This window comes from Antechinus flavipes, chromosome 1 (assembly GCF_016432865.1).
Source record: "Antechinus flavipes isolate AdamAnt ecotype Samford, QLD, Australia chromosome 1, AdamAnt_v2, whole genome shotgun sequence".
Lineage (NCBI taxonomy): Eukaryota > Metazoa > Chordata > Mammalia > Dasyuromorphia > Dasyuridae > Antechinus > Antechinus flavipes.
Window position 1 is genome coordinate 677,852,522 of NC_067398.1, and position 17,148 is coordinate 677,869,669.

The 17,148-nt window shown below is 36.6% G+C and overlaps 1 protein-coding gene across 3 annotated transcripts in view; it reads left to right on the forward strand.

Annotated features, from left to right (window-relative positions):
* PTBP1 (polypyrimidine tract binding protein 1) overlaps positions 1-15,512 on the forward strand; it is a 32,803-nt gene extending 17,291 nt beyond the window's left edge. For 2 of the 3 annotated variants that reach the window (XM_051972444.1, XM_051972446.1), the window contains 12 exons: positions 123-295; positions 1,883-2,029; positions 3,395-3,565; positions 4,724-4,834; positions 4,943-5,117; positions 5,831-5,908; positions 7,092-7,240; positions 9,560-9,593; positions 10,079-10,171; positions 10,495-10,711; positions 11,758-11,835; positions 12,268-15,512. In XM_051972444.1, the coding sequence (XP_051828404.1) occupies positions 123-295; positions 1,883-2,029; positions 3,395-3,565; positions 4,724-4,834; positions 4,943-5,117; positions 5,831-5,908; positions 7,092-7,240; positions 9,560-9,593; positions 10,079-10,171; positions 10,495-10,711; positions 11,758-11,835; positions 12,268-12,400 (1,559 nt within the window). In that variant the 3' untranslated portion in view covers positions 12,401-15,512. The remainder of the gene's footprint in view (positions 1-122; positions 296-1,882; positions 2,030-3,394; positions 3,566-4,723; positions 4,835-4,942; positions 5,118-5,830; positions 5,909-7,091; positions 7,241-9,559; positions 9,594-10,078; positions 10,172-10,494; positions 10,712-11,757; positions 11,836-12,267) is intronic. The other variant, XM_051972445.1, reaches the window with a different exon arrangement.
* Positions 15,513-17,148: the final 1,636 nt, after the last annotated feature.

Here is a 17,148-nt window from a genome sequence, read left to right on the forward strand (position 1 = left end):
GAACCCGAGTTTTGAGTCCTGGCTAGAATGGGCTATTAACAGGAACTTCATGTGAACTGAGAGGTAATTTTAAATTGTACAGTTCACTTAATATACAGGGCTATTAAAATATTTCTTTTCAGCTAATGGAAATGACAGCAAGAAATTCAAAGGTGATAACAGAAGCACAGGAGTCCCTTCCCGAGTAATCCATGTGAGAAAACTCCCAGGTGACGTCACAGAAGCTGAGGTTATTTCCCTGGGATTACCATTTGGCAAAGTCACCAATCTTCTCATGCTGAAAGGCAAAAACCAGGTATTCTGTTACATTAATTAGTTATGCTAATTAGCCTCAAATTTAAGACTTAGAAAATTGATTAAATCAATTTGAAGTTTCTGGAAAAGCTAGTATTTGGATCTAATAGCACTTTAGATGATGCTACCTTTGTCCAGGTAAAGGAATGTATGAGGGCAGGAAGTATTTCTTTACCAAATACAGGCCTTTCCAGTATTTATTTGTAGACCTGTGGCAACTATTCTTGGAGAAATTTTTTGTGCTTTTGTTTAATATTTAAAATTTTTCCAGTTACATGTAAAACGTTAAAAAAAAAAAAAGTTCCATATTCTCTCCCTTTCCCCTCATTATTGTTATGCATGTTAACATGCTTATGTTGAGTTATGCAAAACAAAACTCCAAGAAGTAGAAAAGTTTGCTTCAACTTGTATATAGACAAAATTTATGGTTAGCATTTTTCATCAAGTCCTTCAGAGTAGTCTTCCATAATTGTTTTGCTAATTCAGTAATTCATAGCTAATAATCCCATAATGTTACTATTACTTTGAACATAGTACATTTTACTTTGCTTGAGTTAATGAAATACTAACTTAAAATTTAGGGTTAAATGAGATAATATCAATAATATTTCAGTTTAAAAAATTGAAAACTTAAAATCTTTTCAATTTTGACCTTTTGTTTGTGTTTCATTGTAAAGGAAGATTCTTTTATAGGATACAAAATGTAGTAGATCTTTAGAGAAATCTGTTAAGTTATGCATTTACCTTATCACCCAATTTTTATGGATGAAAAAATAGACCTAGATGAGAAGATATAGCAAAATAAGGTCAGATAGTAAGTAGTAAATTCTAACTAAAGTCCTCTAATTCCAAATTCAGTATTTTTAAGCTTAACTCATTCCTATTTTGATATTCAGAAAGCAGTTTTCTTTTCTAAATGTGGAACAGTGCTTGACATTAGCAATAGTAGAGTTGGCATAGTAATGTCAAATATATTTTCCAGGTTTTGTGAAGGGCAACTAGCAGGACCAGTTTTACAGTCCTGAGTAACTTGTAATTATGAATTGTAGTGAGCAATTTTTTTTCTTTGCTACTAGGACTATAAGCCCAAAGCAAAGTTTAGCAAATCCTGCTATCATGCTCCATCCTGATATGAAAATCTTGAGTATGTTAAGGAAGATAAACCACTTATGGCCCATTTTAGTGTGTGATGAAAGGTTTTTATATTTTAAACCCTTTTGACTTTTCTTGTTTGGGCCACAAGGTAGGTTGCCAGTCTGCTGGTGAAATGAGTGCTTTCATGAAGTTGGATGGTATTACATAGTAGCCAGTAAAAGCAAATTTCATACATGTTTTTAATGATTTTATTTTTCAGTGTTAAACTTTCTTGACTTTGAGATAGGAGAAGTAAGTTTTAGTTGTTCAGACTACTGGGCTTAATTCTGGGTCCCAGAAAATGGTCATTTATTTACCCCTCCTTCCCCCTGTACACTGGGTTGATTAATTTATTAATATTCTTAGTATATAGTGCATACATTTTATCACTTCATTTCTTGATAGTAGTACCTTGGCCCATTAATCAGCTCATCAAAGAATCCTTATTTTTTAGGCTTTCCTTGAAATGAACACAGAAGAGGCATCAAACACTATGGTAAGTTACTATACCACAGTGACTCCTGTTCTTCGAAGCCAGCCTATCTACATTCAATTCTCAAACCACAAGGAGCTCAAAACAGACAACTCTCCAAATCAAGCGGTGAGTATTCTCCTTACTTTTATTTCTAAATCGGCTGTCCCCCACTTAACCACTACCACCTACAGGTACTGTTTACCACAACCCAAGAGAAGAATCTTCCAAAAAACACTAATAGACACATATTAAGGCAATATGTAATGAAAAAAATGGTATATTTTACAATATAAGGTTTCTGAGAGATGTTGAGATTTGGCTTCTTAAAGTGAATTTGAGTTAGGCTCTCAAGTATATAAGAATACGTTTGATCATTATACTTGTTTTCATCATCTAAATCCTATCAAGTATAGTGATCAAACGTATTCTTATGAGTTCATCAACTCAAGAACTAGGAGCAGGACAATAAAAAGCAGAAATAGGAAGACTTGTTCTGAAAGGGGAAAAAATTGCAATTAGCATAAAAGGTTCAATAAGTTAATTAGAACCAGGTCATTGAAGACATTGAAAAGCTAAGCACAAGAATATAGGAAATTTGTAACTTGCTTTGTAAGTTCTGTTGGAAGAGCTTTACAATATAGGGAATAACCTCTTGATATATAGGTAAGAGGAAGGGACAAATCTAGTTAATTGGAATTTTTTTGGTCTTGAGATCTAGATGCTGACTAAGCAACAGTTAGCAAAGTGGGTGGCTAGCAGCAAAGATGCTGCAAATCTCATTGAATCTTTAGCAAGTAAGAGGGTAGATGCTCATTTTTTCCAGGTTCCAATGCAGCCTCTGGCATGCTGGTTAAAAAGCCAAGAAGATTGGTATTGGGGAGAAAAGAAAAGGGGATTTTTGCTAGAAATAGAATTCTAAAAGCTCGGGGTAAAGGTATATTTGATTTAGTAGTCTCACCCTAATTATAAGATAATTAATATTTGCTTTCAATTCTTGAATTTAATGTGTCCATTAGAACTTCATACTAAATTGTATGAATCTTAAATGAATTTCAATATATTCAAGATGAATGTCAAATAAAATTGTATTGGAAATTCTGTAGTGTTGTCCTTTGTCAGGAAAGAAACACGGAAGAGGGACAGTGTGTTGTCTTTATAGTAATGACTGTCCTATATTCAAAGCCTTGGATCAACTCAAGGAAAATGGAAGTGATTATGGGAATAAATTTTACTGTCCTATATATCTCATCTTTGAAGGCATATTGACTCTTTAAAAAAAGATGAAACTATGCTACTACATAGACTAATTACAGCATAAGAAAGTGATTGTACAATGCAGTTTGGTTTTGAGGACAGCCTGTCAAATAAGTTGTAGTGATTGTAGTAGCAGTATGCAAATGAAGAATTGGCTACAAATGATGAAATAGTATGAATACCCTGTAAGTTTTGGACAGAGTACAAGTACTAACCAGATGGGAATGTCTTCCACAGCGTGCCCAGGCAGCACTTCAAGCTGTAAACTCTGTTCAGTCAGGAAATTTGGCCCTCTCTGCCTCTGCTGCAGCAGCCGATGCAGGAATGGCAGTGGCTGGCCAGAGTCCAGTTTTGAGAATCATCGTAGAAAATCTCTTCTACCCCGTCACTTTGGATGTACTTCACCAGGTGAGATGGTGAACTATGGGCAAGTAGTAAATTGGAGATAACTAAAGATCATAGATTTTGTTTATATTATACTTGGAAGTCTAGGGATGCCTTTGGGGGAACTGCTTTGGGTCTTGTCTATTTAAGGCTCTTATCATAAAGACTAGATCTAACCCTCTTCATAATCCTTCATAAAGTGAAGATTTTTCTTGTGTGTTTTTTTGGGGTGTGATTGCATCATGGAACCATGCAGCCTATGTATCCCTTCTTTTTTTTTTTAAATAACTTTTTATTGATAGAACACATGCAGGGTAATTTTTTACAGCATTATCCCTTGCATTCATTTCTGTTCCGATTTTTTCCCCTCCCTTCCTCCAACCCTTTCCCCAGATGGCAAGCAGTCCTTTACATGTTGAATAGGTTACAGTATATCTTAGATACAATATATGTGTGCAGAACTGAATTGCACAGGGAGAATTGAATTCAGAAGGTAGAAATAACCCGGGAAGAAAAACAAAAATGCAAGCAGTTTATATTCATCTCCCAGTGTTTTTTCTTTGGGTGTAGCTGCTTCTGTCCATCTTTGATCAATTAAAGCTCTCTTTATCGAAGAGATCCACTTCCATCAGAATACATCCTCAAACAGTATTGTTATTGAGGTATATAATGATCTCCTGGTTCTGCTCATTTCACTTAGCATCAGTTCATGTAAGTCTCGCCAGTCTTCTCTGTATTCATCCTGCTGGTCATTCCTTACAGAACAATAATATTCCATAACATTCATATACCACAATTTACTCAACCATTCTCCAATTGATGGGCATCTTTTCATTTTCCAGCTTCTAGCCACTTATGTATCCCTGCTAAGAATGTTTATAAATGACTAAAATATAATTATAAAGGAAATATGTTACAGTTAACACTTCACTTCAAAGTTGGGATCCCCTGGAGACTTTAAAAGAAACTGTGTAGAGAAAGTTGGATTATAGATTTTTGCTCAGAGCATTTATTGATAATCCAGAACATTGATTCTGCTATTTAGCCCAATTTCCTTCCTTTAAAACAATTTAAGATTAGATTTGGATTAAGTTTGATTGCAAGTCAATTGGTCATGTATAAGTATTACAGCAAATGCTGAGTTTTTGAACTATTGGAGAAACTTGTTCACTTTCTCTACAGATTTTCTCTAAGTTTGGCACAGTGCTGAAAATAATAACCTTCACCAAGAACAACCAGTTCCAGGCTCTGTTACAATATTCTGACCCTGTGAGTGCCCAGCATGCTAAGTTGGTGAGTATATCCTCTGTTAGATTGCAGTGCCTCTTTCTTTGAAATGGTTTGAACTTACGATAGGGGCTTGTCTGCTTATTGCTCTTTCTCTTCGGGTCCTTTCTCTAGTCTCTTGATGGGCAGAATATCTACAATGCCTGCTGTACACTGCGCATTGACTTCTCTAAACTCACCAGCCTCAATGTGAAATACAACAATGATAAAAGCAGAGACTATACACGCCCAGATCTTCCTTCTGGTGATAGCCAGCCTTCTCTTGACCAGACTATGGCAGCAGCCTTTGGTAAGGACTCCTCCCCATTTTACCAGTTTCTTGATCTAGCCTGATGGCCACATTCTGATCTGAAATGCCAACCTGCTGATATGTTTTTTATGTGCTTAAGTATGTGAGAGACAATTTGCTCATTTGTGTCACTGGCTAAAAAGTTCCCTGCTGCACAGCTGAAAGGAATGTTTAATACATAGAACAGTAAGCCCTGTGAAGCACTTAAAGCAGAAAAACAACACGCTTCCACTGTCACATTTCAGTTTGGATCCAAAGGTGAAACACCTAAAGATAACTTTAGTCCAGGCAAAGACAGCTTCTGTGCTTTATGACATCCTGACTTTTTTTTGACATTTAACTTAGGAATCAGTGGGGGAAAGAATGCTTAACTTTTTACACAAAACAGAACTAAAACATCCTAGATGTTTATATATCCTATAAATATGACTAGTGATTTTAAATGCCTTCTCATTTGAGGATACAATAAAACCCCCTTCTAATTAGCTTGTACCCTCAAGAATCTTAAGGATTTTTTTGACTCACTGGTTAAACACATTACACGGGGGAAAGCGTATGGAGAACATAAAAAACGTGCTTTTAAATTCTGAGCCTCTCCCTTTAAAGCAAAGCATGGTGTATATTCAATACAATCTCTTGTTGTTTGGGATTCATTCTGACATTTTCTCCTGGAGGTTTGTGGGTGCGATGATTAGTATTTCGTTTATTTCTAGGTGCACCTGGTATAATCTCTGCCTCTCCATACGCAGGAGCTGGTTTCCCTCCCACCTTTGCAATTCCTCAAGCTGCAGGTATTCATGAATTTTGTGATCCTCACCCGTAGTTTGATTATGCATGCCCATTTCACTGTAAAAGCAAAATAAAAAACAAAAATCCCCCCCCCCCACACACACACATACACATACCACCACCACTACCAAAACACTAAAAAAAAAAAAAACAAAACAAAACAACAAAACCATGCCCATGACAGATTCTTTAAAAAAGCCAGTTTAGAATTTTCCTGATTAAACAGTCCTGAGTGCACAGGTAACTGAGGGAAAGCCAACTTCCTGGGAGGCCTTGTGTAGCAGTACCAGGTTAATTGAAGTTACAGGAATGGAGGTTAACTTGATTATTTTAATGACAGTGAGTCAGTAGGAGAAAGCTATGAAAGATGTTATGTCTGCAGTCTCATGTTGGCGAGAGCTCCCTCTGCTCATCGCCAGATAACTTGATAGTTTCTGTGGTTCTGGTTCCCTTTCAAGCTTCCAGGGGAGATGGCCTGAACTGAATGGTTGAAGTTTATTCATAGTAAATTGAATAAATGGCCTGGTAAGCAAACAGCATACATGAGATTTAAGAAGCATGATGACAATGGGCACACCTAAAAACATTTTCATTCAAGTAGTCTGTTTCCGTGTGGCAATTCCTTATGCTTTCTCCCATTCGTCTTTGGAAATCATTCTGGTGCCCTTTGGGTGGTTTATCCATGCTGTTGCCCATAAGAGTGTAAGATTGTTTTACTTACATGACAGTGGACCAAGACTAATTGACTCATTTGGCCCCTAGAAGGCCAATTGCATAATATGTGTTAATGTATTTGATTATATGCATGGAAGAATGGCGTATTCAGCATGCAGTTGGTCAGTATGGTTTACAGACACGCTGCTTGTAATTCTTTTTTTTTTTTTTTTCTCCTTCTGTTTTGCACTCATGGACCCAAAGCTTTGTGCTATGTTTGATCGCATGTAGAAATTAAGAATTCTGAAACTAGAAAGGTTGTGTCTAAAATAGTAAGCATCATTAAGTGTTTTGAAAAGTAATGGATATTACTTAACAGCCTCAATATTAGTTTTTTATAGGAATGCAGGCTCTTAACCAATATCATTTGCATGGCACAGGGAAGACTTAAAATTTCTTCCCTCAGCTGCAGCCAGGGAACAATAGATTATGTTCTGGTTTTATATTGGTTTCTTCTCTTTTAATTTCCAGGACTCTCTGTCCCCAATGTCCACGGAGCCCTTGCTCCTCTGGCCATTCCATCAGCAGCAGCTGCTGCTGCAGCAGCTGGGCGAATTGCCATTCCTGGCCTCACCGGGGCAGGGAACTCTGTCTTGCTGGTTAGCAACTTGAACCCAGAGGTTAGTGGAGCTTTGTTATCCTCCTTTATTCCAGTCAACTCTTTAACTTTCACTTTCTGGAAACTTTCAGAAAATGTTTCACCTTATCTTAAATTTCATTCCCTTTAAGGAAGCGGCCAAACTAGAAAAGCCAGTAGGGGTTGGTCCTGCTCATCTGAGCAGTAATTTCCTTAGAAATGGGGTATATCGTACAACCCTGGTACATTTTATTTTCATGATTTCCAAATAAGGGAACCTGACCCTTATTCACCCTTATTCTCTTTAATTTTCCAACTGGTGATGGTTGGGTTCTCTCAGTTAAAATTGAAATACTGTTTTTTTTTAAAATAAAATTAAGAGTTAAGAGAGTCTGTTCTGCCTTCTACTCTCTGTAAATGTCTATAAACCTTGCCAGCTTGGCTTTTGTGTACTCCTGCCATGTTTTTCCCCCTCTGGCCATTTGCTCATTTATTTTCCTTTCCAAAGATTGCTTGAAGTTTTCTTATTCTCCCCCTAACACCTTGAAAATTACATTTAAATTCCATAATTTTACTGAGTGGAAATATTTTTTACTGAAGGCTATCTTTAAAAAGCGAAATTTAAATAAAACCAAAGAATGCAGTCTGACAAAACTTTATTTGGTGACTTTCTGTCCAAATAAAACTTTTTGAATTGGAAGTATTAAAATTTTCCATTAGTCGTGGGGGTGGGGCTGGGGTCGGGGAGAAGAGACCTGGATTTGATGGTATTTGAAAGTATAGACTGCATATGAAAGCAAATGTATTTTTATGTCAGATTAAGATACTGCCTCAAAGAGCTTGGATGAGAGAGTAATGCTCAATATTTTAACACTTTTGATGGGCTTAACATTTAATCAGTATTTCAGACTATTCTTTTCACCTGTCTGACACTCTTTCTGTAAGGCATGAGATAGGGCAATTGCTCTCTAAAGGACACACTTTTCCTCCCTTGACTTTGCCCTTTACCACCTCCAAATGATTCTTTTCTAACTTGGATTATGATCATTATGGCTTTGTGCATTCTCCACAGATGTAGGAGAAACAATTAAGGATCACCAAGATTCCTTATTAAATGATTGAAATCTGTTCCTGGTCTCTTAATTTGTTCAGTGCTAGATTGGATTAAAAATTTTGGTCCATTCTGCTAATAGATTTCAAGCAACTACTTTTTTTAGTGAAAGGAACCATTGACTATGTCATGCCTTTTTATATTTTTGAGTTCTTTACTATCCATCCAGCTTATCTTTGAGCTAGAAACACTGATACTTGTAGTGAAGCTATAAACTAACAGACTTGTCATTCATTGCTTGTATAATCAATGTTTTTAGAAACTTATCTTTGTAACCAGTTAGTAAGAGACAATGTTTTTGTGGAGTGAGTTTAATGATATAGGTGAAACTTGTGGGAACCTACACTGGAAAAATTAGAATCAGAAAGAGGGCTGGTTATCCCCTTCTCCTACCTCTCCCTCTACTCTATAATTCAAATTTGGCTGAGTAGTAGGATCATGGAACTAATTTTGCTTATCCAGTGACTTGTTTAAAACATTGTACTCTAGGGGGAACTAAAGGAAGAAGAGCAAGCTAATGCTTCTTTATTAATTTCCGCTTGCATTGTACAATTGGTGCATGCAAAATCTTAATATGGTGCTGCTGTTTTAAAACGGTGCATTCTTTCAGAAGGAAAAATAAGCACATGAAGCCAGATTTATAGCAAAAAAATGGGCTTTGGGTCACTTTTATTGGGAAAAACAATTTGGCATTTTTGGAAGTCACTCTGCACCAATATTGTTTCTTGTCTTCTGTGTTATATCGAGTAAATATACTTTTCTTTATCGTGTTCCACTAGGAGAAATCTAATAACTTTCTGTAAAAGAGTATTGTATAGAGTATTCTATATCTTACTGATGGAACACTACATATTTCCTTATGTATTTACTGACCTGTGTTTTTTGCTACTTTTTTTCTTTTCTCCCCTTCCCCTTTCCCAATTTTTTTTTCCTTCCCTTGATCCGGAATTTCTTTGCCAACTGACTGCACGGTACTTCTGCTTCCTGTTGTTGCTTGAAACAAACAAAAAACCAAACCAAAACAAAACACACAATAAAAATTCCCCTTCCAAAAAACCCTGCTCTTCGGAAACCAACCTGCCCTTCAATATTAACCATCTTGAAAACTTCATCATCCATCAACCAATTTCGCCATTTCCTGCGGGGACTGCCCTTCCTCGTGGTGGACGATTTGTGCAACCTCCGCTCTCCCCTTCGATTCCTTACCTTCTCCCCTGTCCCTCCGCTGCCTTGCTCTGCTGTTCTCTAAAGAGAGTTACACCCCAATGCCTCTTTATTCTTTTCGGTATGTTATTATTCACACTTTTTATTACTTTGTTTTCATTTATTTGAGATTACTTTTGATGCCTCAAATGTCCAGTTGTTTGCAGTTTGCCATTTTGGAATGCATAATTTCATTTTGTATTATCATAGTTTGCCTTTTATATTTATTTTTACTGTGATCCCTTAGATGTGCATGGTTTACTGCTTTGCATGTCTTTAAAAGAAATATATTGGTAGCATGCTAGATTGACAGTTCTTTAGCAATTAGGTTCACATTTTAATTTACTAAAATCCAGTATTTCATGTTTCTGCTACGTATAGGTTTCTTCACCTGGCAGAATAAGTAGTAAATTTCATTGAAGTAATTGAAATTCACACTTCATTGTGAATGGGATTTTCTTTGGGGGCATTTTTTCCCTTTTTGGGCTTATTCATAAAAGTTATAATTAGTTTTTCTTAGCCTGCTAATTACCTAAGGATTGTCTTTGTTTCCTGAATTTTTGAAAGGCGTTTATGGCGATGTACAGAGAGTGAAGATCTTATTCAACAAGAAAGAGAATGCCTTGGTTCAGATGGCAGATGGAAACCAAGCCCAGCTTGGTAAGATTGTTTCATTCATTGTCCCTGTAATCTAGAAAACTTCAGAAGTGAATAACCATTTTTATAGGGTAAAGAGAAGGTTGAATTTTAGCCAAGGATGCATAACATGAACCTGATGTAATATTTCATGTAATGACTAAGTTTTGGTTATTTGAATTATCATAAATTGAGTTTTTAAATTAACAATTTTCTTTGGACAATAACAATCTGTCACTTCTATGACTAAGATTAGTGATTATCTTGTAAAATCTATCCACTAATATGTTCATATTGAAAGCAAAGGGAGATGTCCAAACTATTCTTTTAATCTCGCCCTTTTTCAGCCATGAGTCATTTAAATGGACAGAAACTTCATGGGAAGCCAATCAGAATCACTCTTTCTAAGCATCAGACAGTTCAGCTTCCCCGTGAAGGACAAGAAGACCAAGGATTGACTAAAGACTATGGAAACTCGCCTCTCCATCGTTTCAAGAAACCAGGCTCCAAAAACTTTCAAAATATCTTTCCTCCTTCTGCTACCCTGCACCTTTCTAATATACCGTAAGTATACACCAACATTTAGAATTACAGAAATGGTTCACAAAACATATGTGTGGGTATTTAAACAATTGGATGTGAAAATGATGAACTATCATTTATTTAGCAATGGCTTTTCTGTCTGGGAAGGAATTCTGTAGTACAAGGTTTAGAAAGTGAGGGCAGTTTTGGAAACAAATTGAGGGTATCAGTGTAAAGATAGGAATTTAGAAATTTATTCAATGATCTAAACTCTTTTTTGGGGGAACTAGGTTAGATATTAGGTAGAAAAGCAGCATAGTAATGATATTTGATTTTATATATAATAGAATTGACTTTACTAAACAACCATTTAATAGTCCTTAGGAAGTTTTTTTTTTGGGGGGGGAGGGTTGTTGGTATTTGAAAATTTTGATAGCATATTTCTAATCAAATCTTCTACTGAAGTCCTATTATGATAGTGATATTCTCACATTCCAGCAGGAAAAAGTTTGAACAGAGTGAAGGGTTTGGGTCTGACCAAGCAAACAAAAGCATGAGATTTTTTATTTCCACTATTCCAGATAGGGAAAGCCAGGTTTTCTGTCCATTCTTTCCTTCCATGGAGGCATAGAAAAGCAGCATGGAGCCCTGCATAGTGAGCAACTAAAGGAGATAGATCCAGCCTCCTGCCTTTTTTTTTTAAATCTTGGATAAGTTAGCTAATCTCGCAGTATGGGATTCAACTTTTTGAGGTGTTATATTTGGGCTTTAGGTTCCCTAAGCAAGTTTACTATAATAATTCCAAGCCCCAGGCAAAATCTCAACTGTTGCCATGAGACAAGCATGTGGATGTGCAGAAATAGGATAATAAAGTAAGGAAAGGAGCTTGCTTAACAGACAGGGTTAGCCAAAGTGTAGTTTATTTTGTGGGGTGGGGGTAGTTAAGTGAGAAATTGGGCATATGTCAAGAGTTACTCTAGTTATCGCTTCAATATTGGTCATTTTTCCCCTATTGGGGAGGGGTGGGGTAGAGGAAGGGTATGAAATAATGGTAGCATATAGTAAAATTATTTCCTTTTTCCTTTTAGGCCTTCAATATCTGAAGATGACCTTAAGATGCTATTCTCTAGTAATGGGGGAATGGTCAAAGGATTCAAGTTCTTTCAGTAAGTAAAATAAATACTCTTTCATATTGGAAATTGAAAGGGAAATGCCTATAGAATAGATGAGACCCAGGTCTGGGGTCTTGAATACCTGAGTTTAAATCCAGTCTCAGAATCTTACTACAGAATCATACAGCTAATGACTCATAAGTCTCTTAATTTCTTTGAAAGAGTTGGAAAGGAGAAGGAAATGATAAACCACTCCACGGTTTTCCAAGTAAATCCCAAATGGAGGTCACAAAGAATATCTGTAGAACTGAAAATCACTAAAGAATAAAACCTTCCCCGTTTGTAATAGTCGGAATGAGTATTGGAAATGTCCACCTGTTTCAGGCACTGTGCTAGATGTAGGAGTAAACAGGTTCATGAGGAGATTTGATTTATCTTCCCATCATTTTTAATGTAATAAAGCAAAAATTTTTTTTGTCTTGGCAGAAAGGACCGGAAGATGGCTCTCATCCAGATGGGTTCAGTGGAAGAGGCCATTCAATCCCTAATTGACCTTCATAACCATGACCTTGGAGAAAACCACCACCTTCGTGTGTCCTTCTCAAAGTCTACCATTTAAAATTTGGGAAGGCACAAGACAGAATGAACCTGACTGACGAGAACCCCAGGGTTTCAGCCTGGTCTGTAAAGGCTGAACACCTGGGATCACTTCCATCATTCCAGATTTAAAAAAGCCACTTTAAAAGCAGCTGAAGTGACCTTAAAAGACCAGAGATTTTATTTTTTTAAGTGAATCAGTTTACCTGTTTTTAAAAAAATTAAATCTAATTCACATTGTTAACCTTGTGGTGGTGGGATAACAATCTTGGTGACTGTACAAAAGCTACATGATGAAAAATCACAAGTTAAGTTTACGCTTTTTTGGAAACTGCTCTGGGAATTTTCTCCCCATCCCCTAAAAAGAATCCTAATACATTTATCAGGTTTCACATTGATGCCTTTTAATTTTCTTTACCCAGTCAAGCCTTTTAAAGACCCCAAAACAACTGTGTGATTGATCACTCTTGTCGCCTGAGTCAGGATCTTGCAAAGTATGGGATGGGTCCCCATCCAGTCCTTGGTTTTAGGATCATGCTCCTAATCCTGGATTCTGCTATCCTGTGCCTTAAACTTTTTTTTTCTTTTGGGAGAGTGGGGAAGCAGGGAACGACCATGGTATATCAGCAGAAATAATAGATTTTGAGCTTGGAGCATTGAAGGGGATAAAAAACTCATTCTGCTCAGAGCAGATGAGAAGTTGGCCAAGTGGATAAAGAAAATATTGGGCATTGTCTCTACTGTCCGTGAATTGTCTCATAATCTGCATTAGTATCATGTATCTTTCCAGTGTTTCTCCATTGCTATTCTGTTTCCAGCAGAAGTCAGTGGAGTTGGTTAGAAACATTCAATTGACCAAGCAAATAGGTCTGAGCAAGTCAATTTCCCTTGTCATACATTTTTATTCCAGTGATGACAGCAGTTGAGCCCCTGCCTTCTATGACTTGATCAAGCTTATTATACTTTCATCATTGATTGAACCCTTTTGAAGATGAATCAGCATGAATTTTTCCAAATTTGTAGGTGCATTTAGTGATTCTTGGGATTTCTTTTGTTAGGGTAAAACCCCTAAAGTTAGTGATATGTTAAGCTGAGGTATATTTATGACTCCAGCTTGATTTTTTTGAGACCAAGTAGTTCCTACCATCGTCCCTGTTGCTTGTCTTCAGCATTTGTTTGAATCCTTGTATTATACTTTTGATGCAGTTGCTGTCATCTGTGCCTAGCAATATTCCAGTTGACCAAATATTCTAATCTTTTTTTTTTTTTTTCATTTATATGCAAAAGATAGTTTAAGTAACTTTTATAGAAGAGGATTAAAAATGGTATAAGTGTAATCTAAATTACTCTTGTGGTATTACCCTTGTATACTGTGCTTTTATTTTATTCTTTGGTAATTAAGTGAAATTGTAGGGCAGGAATTTAGTTTTGATTTATCAAGCTGCGGTCATGGCTGTGAGGATGATCAGTAAAGGGAAACTAATTGGATTGGAAGATAGATTGGGCTAAGTAGATGTAAATGTTCAAAGCAGCAAACAACAGTGGCTTCTGAGGAATTGGATTGAGTGAATGGACCCAGGCTAAAGTTTTTTTTTTAACCCACCCCCTCAGATTCAGAACTTAGGGAAGAAACATCTGTAAATTCTGTAGCAGATGGGTATGTCTAGTGGGCTGAGCCAACTTGTACTATGTTCAGGTGGCCTTAGTGTATGGTCCTTGCTTCTCCCCATGCCATTCTGCCTTCTATTTTTCGCAAAATCCGATGTTGCCTTACATTTTTGTTTAACCTTTAACCTATTTATCTGCAAAACAGATTTCTTTATACATTTTTCAGGGTTTTTTCTGCAAATTGTGGACCAAAGTTTTTTTTTTTTTTTTTTTTCTTTTTAATTGCCTTTTAGTGCTGGTAGTCATGATATCCCAAAACTCTTGGCTGGCCCAGCACTAAAGATTTGAAGTCTTAACTTTTTTTAGTTCCTTAACCCGTGTGGGTGTGAACTGTGCTGGTGGATGGATGTGGTGGATGAATGAGAGTTTGGCTTGACTTGCTGGTAAGAAATGTGGTAGTAGTCATTCAGTTTCCATTTTTCTGATAGGAAGAAGGAGGATATTAAATTTTCCATAACAGCAGTGATGTTTTTTGTGATAAGTCTTTAAAAAACTTTATTACTCTGATAAGCTGCTTTAACTGAAAGATTTCTCCCATGAGCATTTAAGTCACTTTTGGGAACTGATTCCTACAGGAATCTGCATTTCAGTTTCATGTTTTAGTTATTGCTTGTACCATTCCCTAAGTCCATCCACCTTCTCTTCCTCTTCTCCCCTTCTCAGTTCCCTTCTCTTCCTCCCCCACCCCCCCATAAAATTCTATTTCCTTTCCTCTTTTTCTATAACTACCTGGGATAAAGTATCCTCCCTTACTAGCATGGAATGGAACACTTTGGTTGACTTGCCCTTCACTCTTCCTCCCAACCCACAAGTGCACAGCTAGGGACAAACTCTCATTTGCCTTTATCACAGGCTATTAGTTGGAATGAAACTGAGAAAGTTGGCCTTTATTGGTAAAGATTTTTTTCATATTAAAATAACTCAGCCAGCAATCAGGCACTTTTTTGGTTTTTTTGGTTTTGGGTTTTTTTTTTTTGTTTTGTTTTGTTTTTTTTGTTTTTTTTGTTTTTTGTTTTTCTTTTTTCCAGATACTTACTAAGTAAATCTGTTGCAAGCCCAGCACCCAGGCGACTGCGGGTCTGTCTTTTGGATCCCTGTGTTTGCATGTAAAGAATGTGAGTAACAAAGGGTGTACATATTTATAATTTTTTATACCTGTTGTAAGACGTGAGGGGGCAGCAAAACCTAATTTTTTTTTTTATGGTGAACAGATGTATTGTATATTTTGATAACAGCTATTCCAGGTTCAGTATTGTGAAAGTGGGGGGAGGGTGACCACAAACAAATTCCATTGCCTGTTTCAGAGAATGTTTGTAATGCGAAAAGAATTGAATTAAAACTATTTTATAACAAAACTCTGTACCTTCCTGTAGCTCTGTTATTTACTGTTGGGATTGTAGAAAGCAGTTATTGGCCAGTCTGTACTTTGTGCTTCAATAAATTTCTTCCGTATTCTTTGCTTCTGATTTTCCTATCTTTTCATTGTGCCTGTTTTTCCCCCCTTGTTTTTTTGTTTTATTTTTTTGCTACTGTTCTTCCTCTTAAATGTAAATCCAGCTACCTCCCATTTATTTAGATTAGTGGATTTTTTAGAACTATTTTTTTACATTTTACAGTTTTATATTTATTGGGAACAGTACACATTGTAGTTCCTCCTGCATCTACTGCTCAAGTGTCACCGACTTTGCACCATCCTCACATGACACATTAGGTTCACTCATGAAATAATAATAAAGTGGATTTTGACTGTCCTGTCCATCTAACACTTCTTAACTTTGTAATGTTTATGTGTTTTAGTATTTAAAAATAAACTAACATTAGTGAACAGTGCGATTACAGAGAAAGTGTTCTGGGCCTGGCATCACATGACCAGCCTAGCTTAGGCATTTCTTATATTCTTTAGAATGTAGAGCTTCATTCCTTTTTATGTCTGAAACAAAAATCTTGCAAGGAATGCAGTTTACACTTGAATGTTTATTTCATCCTGAAGCTTCATATTAAAAACTACTAGTGTTCTGTGAGGTGTTTTAGTTAAATTTTCCCCCACAATGGGTAATTATCCTTGCTTAGAGAGTACCCCTTTCACATTAGGTATTGGTCTGTTCCACCTTTTTTGTCCATCCAAAACTCCATTGTTCTGACTTGCATCAGATGAGCACTGACATTGCATTCATTTATTCAACAGTATTTGGTGAAGCTTTCCCTACTAAGGCGGATTTTTCAATGTTTCCTCAAATCTTGATATATTGGAGTATCAGATGAGAAATTTATAGTGCTTCAGGGGTCTGGAGAATCCATGTATTTTAACTACATGGCTTCTGTTCCCCCCTTGATCTCTAAATGTATTTCTACATAAGAGCTCTCATAATTTTAAAAGAAATTTTGTGAACAAAATCGTTGAATTGGTATAGTCTAGGGGAATGTACCATTAAGGACTAGCATAAAATTCTAACTGAAAAAGCACTTAAACCATCTTATGTCCACTCCAGACAAGAATTAGCTGGAATAACCTCTTCCATAAAACATAGTAAGATAATGGTTTACTGAAAATGGGATAGCAATTCCAGTGAGCAGGAATAGAATAGAATAATACCCGAGCTAGATCTTAAACCTGTGAAGATCGTAAGGGGGCTTTCATACCCAATAGAGCAGCAAGATATAGATTAGTCCCTTTTTGTAAGGAACATATATACACGTGTCTTATTTGTATGAAAATATGTATTCAATTAAATAGTTCATATTAACTATAATATGTATTTTCGACTGACAGTTGAACCCTGAACAGATATATTCATGTTCCCATTGATGTGCCCTTTTGGTTTGGTAATTGGGATGACCAAGCAAATATTGTTCCAGGGAACTTTTCTCCAGACTCTTTGGCCCTGTTTTTACTTGGGATGTAGCTTGCTCCCAGAATAGTTTTCCTCCTCCAGACTTTTCCTAGTCTCTTAATGATGTCATCCTTGCTCTTCCTACATCCTGTAATTTCAGCTGTGTGACCGCACTTGGCTATACACACCGCTGTGGGCAAGCCCTCTCTGTTTCCTGCCCAATAACAATCAGTAGTGGGAGCTTAGCATCAGCCTTAAGATACTGGCTCCT